Here is a 12070-nt window from a genome sequence, read left to right as displayed (position 1 = left end):
TATATATATATCATATACAGTAGGAGTGTTTTGTGTAAACATACTGCAGAGTGGGTAATATGCAGGTACTAACTGGAAACCTATATCCTGCTATTCCGTATTCCACAATTAACTGAGAACCTGAGACCTGAGAAGGAAGTACTGGTCTCAGGTGTGTTGGTTTTTTATGTTCCTTCTATTGAACAGATGTTGTTTTTCGTAGCAACTTAATAGTGAAACTGTTTCTCTGTAAGAACAGTAGTTACAAAATAATTGGATATTTCCAGAATTACTTGAGATGGAAATGACACAGAAGCATTCACGTTTGTAACTTTCAATTCAGCTAACTGAATTCAGTAACTTTTAAATCAGCTATTGTGTCAATTGCATTCTTAACAGTATCTATAAAGAGGCACTTTCAGTGCTACATTTTTTCCCAATTTTAAATCATTGCCTATGTTAGCTGCAGCGCAGCTTTAATCACGCACACACACATGCACAGAAATATGCAGATTTTAGCTCAGATCACATCTTGCAGCTCCCCTTGGTATATGGAAAATGAATGGAATTGTGTTCATGCCACAGATTGTAATACTGATTCTTTGGCATGAAAGTATGTGGAAGATTGTATGTTGTCTTGCTTGCGTTGTTATGAAATGCATTGTTAAATGCACTAATGGCCCTTAAATGCCACTCGTGGCCTACCTTCTGTCTGCTAAAAGGCTTCTGGTACATCTCAGGGTGGTAAGGGTCTCACTGCCACTGCAATATGCCTCTAGAGCAAGTGGGACAGGTAACCTGTAACTACTCAAATGGCATTTCACGTTTCAGTGAAATAACCCCTTACTTTTCTGCAGTTCTCCAAACAGCATTTGTTGCATGTCTTACACGTGCTGTTAGCTGGAAACAGAACCATTCACATAAACAAAAAATCTTCAGTCAGACCAGATTTTTGCCTGTATTGCACAGCTTTAGTTAAAGTAACCAAAGCCAGTTTACATTTACACATTCAGTTGAAACGTATTTACGTATTACTGTTCTGTTGCATAGGCTGTTTTTTTCCCACATCATATACCCTGTAAGTTAATAATATTGAAGTAATGAAAATTGTGTTACCACTAAGCCCAAGAAGTAGTCCCAATTCATATGTATGAAAGGTGTGTAAGCCCAAAAAGGTACTCTAGTAGCTCTTCAGCCTTCTATCCTAGACCGAGCACAGCTGGATGACCAAGCAAACATGGACAAAGCTGGTCCAAAGGCTTCAGGGCTGGAAGTGCCAGGTTTGTCTCGGTACCCAATGCTGTGCAGTGACTGCAAAACAAAAGTCTTTGATCTTTAACTTGAGACATTCTTTGCTCTAACAATAAGTCAGGTTCTTCCTTTCCCCTTTTACTTGGCTGTGACCAGAGGACAAAATGTCAGGTGCCACCATCCTTTTCCTGTGACATGCACAGCCCTCACGCTCAGTTTTTCAGTTTTTACCCCCAAAGTTGTCCTCAAATATATTTGTTTCATTTTTGCAGGAGTGCGTTAGTCAAGCTGATCCTAACACTTGTCCCAGAGAGGTTTAAGCTGAAAAGATGGAAACTTATTCCTGTATTTTACATTTGTGTTTATAATATAATGGTTACAGATTTTATCTTGATTCTCCTTTGTTTCTTCAGGCAACAGTATCTTAAATTGTGGCACTGTAAAATTGCAAGTTTTTCTTATTAGTGCTGCCTGCATATCCTTTACTGTTCGATTAATTTGTTTTCTTTTTTGTTGTTGCCTCTGATCTTCAACCTGAGAGCAGCCTATCGGAGATCCTCCCGGAGCTGCGCTGCGGCCTCCTTCCTTCCCCTTTAGCGTTAGATAGGTTTTGCACGCCTTCTTCTTTGATTCCTATTCTCATTTTATCTAGGTGTTTGTGTATTGGTTGTTTGGTAAATACTTTCAGCATCTCTTCCGTTCCTGAATTAGCTGGCTGGTAACTTGTTACTTGATGGTTCCGTTTAAGGGCTAAGCAACAGCTGCTTGCAGTCTGAGGAATCTTCTGTGTGTTTTTCCAAAAGTAATAGCTTAAGCTGACAGCAGCTTTTGCTCCATTGTGCGTGGAGCAGTTTCAGTGATTTCTAGCTTGTAGTAACTAGGACCTGTCATGGGGTTTTTCACCTGCTGTTTTGTTTTTCCAAATGACATGCAATTCCCTGAATAGTTGAAGTTATTTTCTTCTGATGTTTGTCACTGTTGTTCCCTTTGCCTTCACTTGTACTTCCATGTCTCTGGAACATGCACAGTGACACGAGATAAGTTTTTGACAGGCTTTGTTCTTCTGGATTTACTAACTGCTTTCTCACTTCTGACACTGTTCTCTTTCAACATCGGCATAAAGTTAATTTGATGGATTGGTTTTGGAGCTCCTGTGATGGTGGCCGCTGGGGTCTCTGGCGGCTGGCTGGCTGCTGGGGGGGACCATCTCCATCCACTCCCTGCTGGCGACTTTGCTGTGGACCTCATGTCCTCTCCCAGCCCACTGTGGGTGCTTTGGGAGCCACGCAGCAGCTGTCCCCCAAACAGGGAGCCCCTGGCAGCCCCCCTCGCCCCAGGGACCTTCCCTGGGCATCCCACGGCACTGCCAACAGCAGGACCCACGCGGGTGCAGCCGCAGGAAAATCCGTCGTCAGTGCTGGTGACTGATGCTCATTTTCCATCCGCTGCAGGCTCTGTGTCTGTAACTACGCAAGAAAAAGCTGCTTTTTCTGACAGGGCGCGTGCGTGGCTTTCCTGCCGTCACCCCCAGCCCTGAGGGCAGCTCGAGCTCTCCTCGCTCGTGCCTTTCAATTGGGCTGCTCAACCTTTCCTGTTTGTTTTGGACGGGGCTCCCCTGGCCCGAGTGGCGGCAGGCGCTCACCATCCCTTTGCGTGAGCAGGGTGTGCCGAAGCGCCCGGGAGCTGCGCGTCGGGCGGTTTTTGTGCCAGTTGCTAAGCAGCACGTTAATATTTACCTCCGAGCCCGGCCTGCCTCCGTGTGCTGCTCCGGCAGGCAGCTTCACCCGCCCCGCCATCTGCCCGCGGCTATCGCAGCGCTTGCCAGTTGCCTGTTGCGGGCCGAGGCGCGCAGCCCTCAGAAGAGGAAAACCAGAACGTGCCACCGCGAGGAGTCATCGCCCGGAACGGGCCCGTGGGAGGCAGGCTGGCTTTTAAAGGCTGCGCACTCGTTATGAAACGAGCCTTTCGGCCGTGGCGGCCCGCTCTGGCTGCGAGGCCTGGCCTGCTGACAGCGAGCACTGAAGGGCTCGGAAGGGCAAAAGGCCCTTTTCTCCTCCTAGTGGCTCTGCAGGTAGAGCTGGTACCTGGCAGGGAAAGCCCTGTGCTCCCCCCAGCCTCCCCCTCTGGCTGCCCAGGAAGTGATTTTATTTCCCCATGCCAACCCCAGGCTCGGCCTGCACCGTGATCAGCAGCCATTTTGTTAAAACTCTTTTTATTGCACTCTTTTCTATCTTTTTCCTCCTTGAGCATTTAAGCTCCTAAGTTCCTGCTAACGACTGCCGTTCAGCTGGGTAACGCAGAAAGCAGGAGCTGGTTTCTTGGGGAGGTTTTAACCAACAGGCAGAGCTCTAAAGATGCCCTGGGACAGGCCCTTGAAATAGCAGGCTGTAGCGGTGCTGCTGTAGTGCAGCTCGGGGAAGAGTTTTTCAGTGTATTGCGAGGAAAAGGTTCAGAGTGGGAGTTCCGGAGGGGAGGAAGGGAGAAGTTTCAGATATCTAATAAATAAGTCATACTGTGTGGGAAACAGAAATGTATCTTTACCAAACGAACGGGGACGAGGATGACTAATGTGAAGGTATAGAACAGATGCATACTTTTTAGTCGTCATGTAGAAGGAATTTGTGTTTCACGAAGAAGTAAGAAAAGAAAAATCTGTTACAGAGCAAAATAAGAAATATGATGTTGCCTACAAATTACCTGATAATAGATGGTGATAAAGTTGTTTACAAACATTTGTTCTCTGTCCTGATGTAGGCGGCTTTATACATTCTCATGTATGTCTCCACCCATACAAAAGTTCTTACCTATTACGTGATCAATCTGTGTGATATACATATATGGAAAAATAAATTATTATTTGCTTACATTTCTGTAGGGTGGCAACTGCAGATTCTCTCTAGTATATATTTAGAGTTGTTAAACCTCTTAGCAAGTTATGCGAGATACCAAATGCCTTGGAAGGGAGAGCACAGTATAGTTGTAACACTTCTGGAAATTAGAAAAATTTCTGTGTGGAAATAGGAGGTCACACCAGGTATGGAATAACTTACAGCATCTAAGTGCTTTCAGACTATACATGCTGTAATACAGCAAGTGGCATGGCAAGCATCTAAAGAAAAAAAGCCTAGAAGAAAACGTAATTTGCGTTGTTCGTTTAAATGCAAACTGTGAATGTGTTGCTACAACTGAGTTTGCAAATACAGCTTTAAGCAGAAAAACAATAAGCATAGAGAGGTAGTGTTACACCTGTATAAAGTATTGATGATAATTAAAATATTTATTTCTGGGTTTTGAAGTTTGATACAGTCACAGAAGTAAAACATCTGCTGTTCTCAGGTTAACATCCCTGAAACTAGGAAGCTGGGCTGTTGGCAGCCCTTCTGACACGCACCACCACTTCTTGGTGTGTGTTACATGGAAGGTAACTACTACTTCTCATCTCAACATTTTTCAGCTTCCAATTTAGTATTAGGTATTTTGTGTGACAAAGTAATAAATCCCAAAGTATATCTTTATAAAGAAATAGTTTTATAGTTTAACTGTTACTGTAGTTTTGTACTATAACTTTTATAGTTCTTTATAAAGAAATTTGAAATGTGGAAGAATCCTGCACAGTGGGTATGTATGATGCAGTACAAGAGCAAACAGGATCTGAGTTTGTTTTGATCCTTGGTATCAAATTTGCTTTCGGTATATGTCAGGAGAAAAAAAAAAAAAAAAGTTGTGAGAAGATCTATAGTCAAGATCTCACATAATCATATAGTAGAAATACAAGTAAGACATAAGATACAAAATGTTAACTTCAGTATAATTTTATTCTTTATTCTTGGTTGTTTATCTAAAGGATTCAGGCTGTTTATGTTATGCTTGCTTCATATAAGCATGTATAACAAAGTTAAATTATTATTTTTTTCCTTTTTTCTCAGAAGCAGTCCCCCTCTGCTGATGCGTCAAAAACACTCACTATGAAGCCATCTGAAGTGAAGGTATGAATTCCTGGGAAACTCATGCTTGCTTCCAAGCACAAATATATAAAAAAATTGAATTTCTTTTTCCGTACTTTGATACTGACAAACTTTACATTGTGTATTTCTCATCTACAGTTAGTTTCTTCATCAAAAGCTATCTAAAAAAGGCTGTACAAAGTACTCTGGATTTTAGGAAAAGAATAGCAGCTTTTAGGTCAGTCGTGCTTTGTGACATGCATATCGCTCCCCCTAGTGTTATTACAGCATTATTCATCTAATTATAGTTTCACATATCCAAAGAATTGAGGTCTAGCTTCAGCCCTTAGCGTTTGCACAGTTGCATTTTCTCCTAAATCACACGTCTGTGGCTGCCTGGCAGCATCCTTGCCTTTGTTCTTTATACTTGTTTTCTGTCTTAAATTATGATGACCACTTCTTCAGTGTAGAAGCTCTGCTTTGCTGGTTAGAAGAGTCATCCTTTCCTTTTTAGAAGACAGCCTCTTATGCCTCTGTTGCCTAACAAAATTTATGAATATGTAACCAAACGATTGATTCTCTTCTTCCATTTTCCATAATCACGATAGCGAAACCAACAAAAATATTGAATACCAACCTCAGCCAGCAACAAACTGTGCAATGGTAAAACTTAGGATTGTCTGCACCTTGTGTAAATACAGACTAGTGAGGTTAAAAGAGGCATCTGGATGTCATATGGTCTAGTCCCCCTGTCAAAGCAGGGCCAGCTCTGAAGTTAAGTGAGGCTGTTCAAGCCCTTGCCAGTTAAACCCTAAATATCTATAATAGCGCAGGTTGAACAGCATCTCCAGGTAGCCAGTATTGATGTTTCGTGACATTTTTTATGAGTCTTTTTCCTTTTATCAAATTGGAAGTTCTTTTGCTGTCATCATAGTGTCCACCTCTTAGGATGGTCTAGCTCCATCTTCTCTGTATTTGAATTTAGCCATTAGATCACCCTCAGCCTTTTAAAACCCTTTTCCTCCACAGAAAAATGTAAGATTTAGGCTTGTAGCAGTGAGCTGGATGACGATCATCATTACTAGTTGCTGTCTTTGCAAGCAAACTCATCTGTATTGTTTGCAACTGAAGCTGTTCAATGTACTGTTGAACCCAGACTGTCTAAATGTAGTTACAGTCTTTTACCTACTTAGGATTTCAGATAACACACAGAAGAATGTAGTAAATCTTCAGTCAGTTCTTTAGAACTGTTGTTTGCAAGATGAAACAGAACTACAGCAGAAGAGGCATACATCTCAGTGCTGTGAGACTGGCAAACACAACCACCTTTTGGAAACACTGTCCTGGCACTCCCATGTGTGAGGCAGCAAATGTTTTCTTTTAATGTCTGTTTTCTTCTCAATGTCTTTTGTTCTGCTGGATTACGCAAGCCATCTGCATTCTGACGGTAGGCTTTTCTGCAGAGACATAATGTTGCAAGGTCTTGTAGCTCTCATTTCTTACTGTGAACTTCTGGCAAACTAACAATTCTTTCCTAATTGCCTGCTGCTGTCAGGTCTCACTTCTCTTTCTTAGAGTCTCTCTAGTGTGCCACAATTCTTAAAGATGCTCTGGACCTCTCTCTGACCTCTGAGCTTCCAGTTCTGTACATAAATCTTTTGTCTTGAATTAGTTCTCAGTTTTTTGCCATTCTGAGAAAGCTGTGAGTTACTACAGCTAAGCAAGGAATGTGGAATTGTTTTGTAGGCAAAACCCGAGGGGTTAGGTGGAATGGTCTGAAGAACAGGGTGGAGAGAAGGTACCTTCTGGCTTTTGCTGGAGGAGAAGAGGAAGTAAGGTGCTGGTACTGCCACAAAGAAAAATATTTCCTGTTCAACTTTCTGCCTTTTCCTGGTACACACACTTGTGCAACTGCAATGTAAACTAAGTAGCAGAACGGAATTAGCTTGAGAGAATTTTTTGTCGTCGTTGTTTGAGGCTATTTTTCAGTTTCCCAAGCCAGTACGGAATGAGGTCTCTCAGGTACTGTGACAGTGCAGGTGGAAACAGGCAACAGAAGAGGAAGTAAGACATCTTTTCTCTGTAGGATTTTTGTGTACACTGTAAACTGATGCTGTGACTTCAAATTGACTGCTCATGATTGACGGTCTTTAAAGGATGACTGGCAAAGGATGACTAAAGGAGTAGCTTCTGAATATGTAGTCTCATACTCAAATAGAACACTGCTTTGACTTGCTGGGTTTTTGTATTACATTTGTGTTAATTAAATTATTAAATTTTGCATTATTACTGGATTTGAACTTTGTCATTGCTGAAAATGTATCTAAATGTCTGTGTACGTGTGAGTATGTATATATTCATGATCACACGTAATGTGGCCTTAAGCATCCTGAGGTCTGTGTATATGTCTTGAAGTAAAGCATTGCTTAAGCCCATATATACTACACCATTGAAAAAGATGAATTTATAGTATGAGCAGTATATTTTAAAAGATGTACAAGCATAATGAATAATGCATACCCTACAAAACGTTGAGTAAAATACTATCTATTATATTTAAAATAATGGCATGTAGTTGCTAATAACTGGGTTGTCAAGCTGGAAATTTGGTTATGTTCTATACAGCTATTCTCAGGTATAGACAGAAATGCAAGTAAGCTATACTTCATTGTCCTGCAAAGAAAAGGTGTGTTTACTTCTCAAAGCACGTAAGGAAAATCTGAATCTGTACTCTAATGACAGGCTACTTCAAGTCCTGAGCAGCCAGTAGTCCTAGATCAGGAAAAGTCAATTTATGTTTATTGTAGCTCACGCTCTCAGTTCTGTAACATTTCCTACAAAGTGAGAGAGCATGCTCCCAAAGGACATCTCATGTCTGATTGACTCCTGGCTTTAGATGTTACAGAAATGCACCCAACCTTCCTGAGCTAAAAGCTGTGAAAAGTTAGGACTACCTTTTCAATATAGGATTGAACGCAACTGGATGTCTGTGTCTTTGAGTTAACAACATGGTAGTTGTATAACAAGGACATACGAGTGGGAGCACATGGAGTATGTCCAAACCTGGTAAGTACTGTGTTTTAAAAAGGGTAGACATAAGGAAAAAATCCATGGGGAAAATCAGGGAGGGTAAGTGATTTTTATTTATTTATTTTTTAATTTCTTTTTTTTTTTTTTTTTTTCCCCAACTTTGGAGTCCAGAAAGGTGTTGTCGCTCTTCTCTATCAGTACTTTGCTTTGCATGACTTGCCCTTTCTGGTATCGAACATCCTGTGGTGGTGTGTTCCCTCCTGTGGTATGTAGCCTCCAGACCTCTGCCCATTTATGCCTGTATGTGTTCAGGATTTTACAACCAAGTGTCTGTGGTTTAGTGTGTGGGTGTGAACACACATGATAAAAAATGATAAGTTAGGCAAATTTCTTTATGTAGCCAGTTAGCAGCTTGAAGCTGGATGTGTCTAAATGGCAAGTTGGCAGTTGAAACAGGAAAAAAATACAAAACTATGAACAAATGTAAACTGAAGTCTCATGAAATGTTATCTGGTGGCTCACTGACTTCCAATAGGCTTCTGGAAAAAAAAAAAATCTATTGTTTGTCTCTTAGTAACTTCAAATGTGCTCAAAGTATTAGTCAGATAGAGGGGATAGGGAAGTGTTCCGTCCATGGCCACGTGTTTCCAGAGTTCAAAAGCTCCATGGCTGAATGTGGACACCATGCCATGACCCAGAGTGCAGGTGTCCCTGGTCATCTGGGGAGCAAGCACAGCCGTGCCAGCCCCGAGGGGGAGCTGCTCTGCTCCCACCACCCTGTGGGCTGTGCCCTGCAGCTGCTGCTCCCCTCCCTGGGTGACGGCAGAGGGATTTGTGCTCTGTGGTCCCCTAGACCAGGCTGCCCCCAGCCCCATCCAGCCTGGCCTTGGGCACTGCCAGGGATGGGGCAGCCACAGCTCCTCAGGGCAGCCTGTGCTGGTGCCTCAGCACTCTCAGAGTAGAGACGTTGTTCCTAATATTTAATTTAAATCTGCACACTTTCAGTTTAGAACCATTACTTTGTGTGCTGTCCCTCCACCCCCTGACACAGAGCCCCTCCCCAGCTTTCCTGCAGCCCCCTTTAGGCACTGGAAGGCCTCTAAAAGTTCTCCCCAGGGCCTTCTTTTCTCCAGGCTGAACACCCCCAGCTCCTTCAGCCTGTCTCCACAGGAGAGACGCTCCATCCCTCTGTTCATCCTCATGGCCTCCTCTGGACTCACTCTGATACTTCTGTGTCTTTGTGGAGGGGCCCCAGAGCTGAGCGCAGGGCTCCAGGTGGGGTCTCATGAGAGCAGAGCAGAGGGGGACAATCCCCTCCTTCACCCTGCTGCCCACGCTGCTGTTGGTGCAGCCCAGGGTACGGGTGGCTTTCTGGGCTGCATGCTCACATTGCTGGCTCATGTCGAGCTTCTCATCAACCACCACCCCCAGGTCCTTCTCCTCAGGGCTGCTCTCAATCCACTCTCTACCCAGCCTGTATTTGTGCTTGGGATTGCTCTAATTAAGATGCAGGATCTTGCACTTGGCCTTGTTGAACCTCATGAGTTTCACACAGGCCCACCTCAGGCCTGCCCAGGTCCCTCTGGATGGCATCCCTTCCCTCCAGCACGTTGCCAGTGCCACACACCGTGGTGTCGTCTGCAGACTTGCTGAGGGTGCACTCGGTCCCACTGCCCACATCACCGACAGGGATATTACACTTCCTTTTTTCTGATTTTTGTTTCATATAAAACTGTAATTTTTCAATGTCTGTTCTTATATGTATCTATTACTATTAATTCAGCACTTACTGTACTTTGAGTTGGGGTAAATGGCAAGAAATTTTTTTTTGTCATGTCAGTGGCAAGTTTTCAAGTACAAATCAATCTGTTCCTAATGTGCATTTAATGGCATCTTTCCCTCTTTTTTCAGCACTCCATGTAAGTGTTGTGTGTATCTGTTTGCACTGAATGTTCATAATTTGCTGGAATGAGGTCGTCTATGCCAGGTTTTTGTTAAATTGCAGCATCAAAGCACTGTGTACTAGTTACATGGCGTTTGTGGTAGTGAGTGTGAACCTGTCTGGTATTCTTTTGGTTATTTCTAGTGGCCAGTTATTAAAGCATAGTAATCTCATTCTGAATGTATGTTGTTTATGTTTCAGTCCACACCAACAACCAAAGCAGAACCTGGAAAAAATGAACAGTCATCCAAGGTACGTGCTTACATTACAGCTTTACTGATCTTTTGCACTTTGTTCTTTGACCAACTTTGAACTGTGCTGCGTAAAACTCCTGCATGAGTAGTAACATATCCATGTGCAAAAGAGCTATGAACTAACAGCTGTGGAAATACAGTCTTTGGTGAAACAGTGTGCATTATTGTTTCAGAAAAACTTAACTTCTGGGGTAACCATCTTTGAATATATATTGTGCTTATCTAGGTGAAGGGTGGCAGGAAGACATGGAGAAGGCTAGTGTTTTCATTTTTCCAGATAGCAGTCTTGGGACACGGCGTTGAATTTGCTTAGACTTCAGTCCTGAACTCTGGACTTTTCCCATCATTTGCTTTTATGCAACTTTATCTGAAAAGAAATAAGCAGTAGCCTAATCTGACTTTCCCATTGTAGGGAGGATGTAAGTTACTTCCTTTTTTTCCCCCTTCACTCTCTGTATTTACCATTCCAGCTTTCCAAAAAAAAGGAGGAAAACCTGACTTACAACAAAACAAAAACATCCCAAGAGTAAAAAAATAAATAAAAACAACAACAACAAAAAATCCCTTACCCCAAAAAACAAAAATCCCAACCCCAAAGGTCAAAGTTACTGCAGCCTTAATTTGAAAAAAAAGGGGAGAAAGGTAATTGACCAAGGAGACATAGTTTAGCAGGAATAGGTAAGAAAAATTAATTCGCTTTTCAGTTTTGACTAGCTGAAAACTTAAGTTGAAATAATGTCCTTTAAAGGATAAATGACTGCTGGAGAATGGAGTAAGCATGTTTTTCTCCTCATACAGTACCTAGATATGGCTGTACCTGTGACTTTTTCTCTAGTTAAATGTGAGCTATGCATTCCCTGTGAATACAGTTTGAAAGATAAATGGTCTGCCTCCTCTAAAGCTGGATGTGCATGTCTGAAGTGTGTCTGTGTGTAGCTGGCTAAAAATAAGAACTTCTTATAAGACTGTAATTTTCTAAATGTGGCTGTTGTGTGTCTTGAGTCTTATTTTTTTTCCTGTTAAAATAAACTCTAGGAAGGTAAGCATTCAAAAGATTGTCCACTTCAGAGTGTATATTCTAGGCAAGAAGTGCATCTGCCGTTATACAGCCCAAATTTCTGAATTTTAGTCACAAGAATGAAGAGAGCCTGTTTTAGACTCTTGCTGTTTTTTTTTTTTTTTCCTATCTACTGATTCCCAGTCTGCAAAAATGTTTGTCTGTTGGTATATTGATTGAACTAGTGTAGATCATGTTCTCTAGCATTGAATCATGGTAACGATAAATAATCTTAACTTCCTGTTTTATGACAGCCAACAAACTCTCAAAATAACCAGCCATCTGAAGAGAGACAAAAAGAATCCAGTGGTGTAAGTTGTGCAATTTTTCTCTTTCTTTCTCTTGAGGGCTTCTTGTGAAATTTTTCTTATTTCATTAAAAAAAAAAAAAAAAAAAAAAAAAAGACAATGCCCCCAAATTATTTCCCTCTCTAATATTCACAGTTATGTCTCTACAGGCAAAAGGACAAATCACGCCTTCTGGGATAACAGCTTCTAAACCAAATAATACAGGAAAGGTAGCTACAAGTCAGGCTGGGCAGTCTTCACAACCAACCTCCAAAGAGGCAGCACAGGTATAGTAAAAGTAGCAATCCAATTTTTTATTATTTGTG

General features: G+C 42.0%; 1 protein-coding gene across 2 annotated transcripts in view; it reads left to right on the top strand.

Annotated features, from left to right (window-relative positions):
* The window catches only part of CAST (calpastatin), a 62272-nt gene that overhangs the window by 22129 nt on the left and 28073 nt on the right, over positions 1–12070 (top strand). For both annotated transcript variants that reach the window (XM_035309302.1, XM_035309303.1), the window contains 4 exons: positions 5157–5216; positions 10348–10398; positions 11712–11768; positions 11915–12031. In XM_035309302.1, coding sequence (XP_035165193.1) covers positions 5157–5216; positions 10348–10398; positions 11712–11768; positions 11915–12031 — 285 coding nt within the window. The remainder of the gene's footprint in view (positions 1–5156; positions 5217–10347; positions 10399–11711; positions 11769–11914; positions 12032–12070) is intronic.

This window comes from Oxyura jamaicensis, chromosome Z (assembly GCF_011077185.1).
Source record: "Oxyura jamaicensis isolate SHBP4307 breed ruddy duck chromosome Z, BPBGC_Ojam_1.0, whole genome shotgun sequence".
Classification (NCBI taxonomy): Eukaryota; Metazoa; Chordata; class Aves; order Anseriformes; family Anatidae; genus Oxyura; species Oxyura jamaicensis.
Note: the sequence above shows the minus strand (reverse complement) of the source record. Positions and strands in the feature narration are given on the sequence as shown.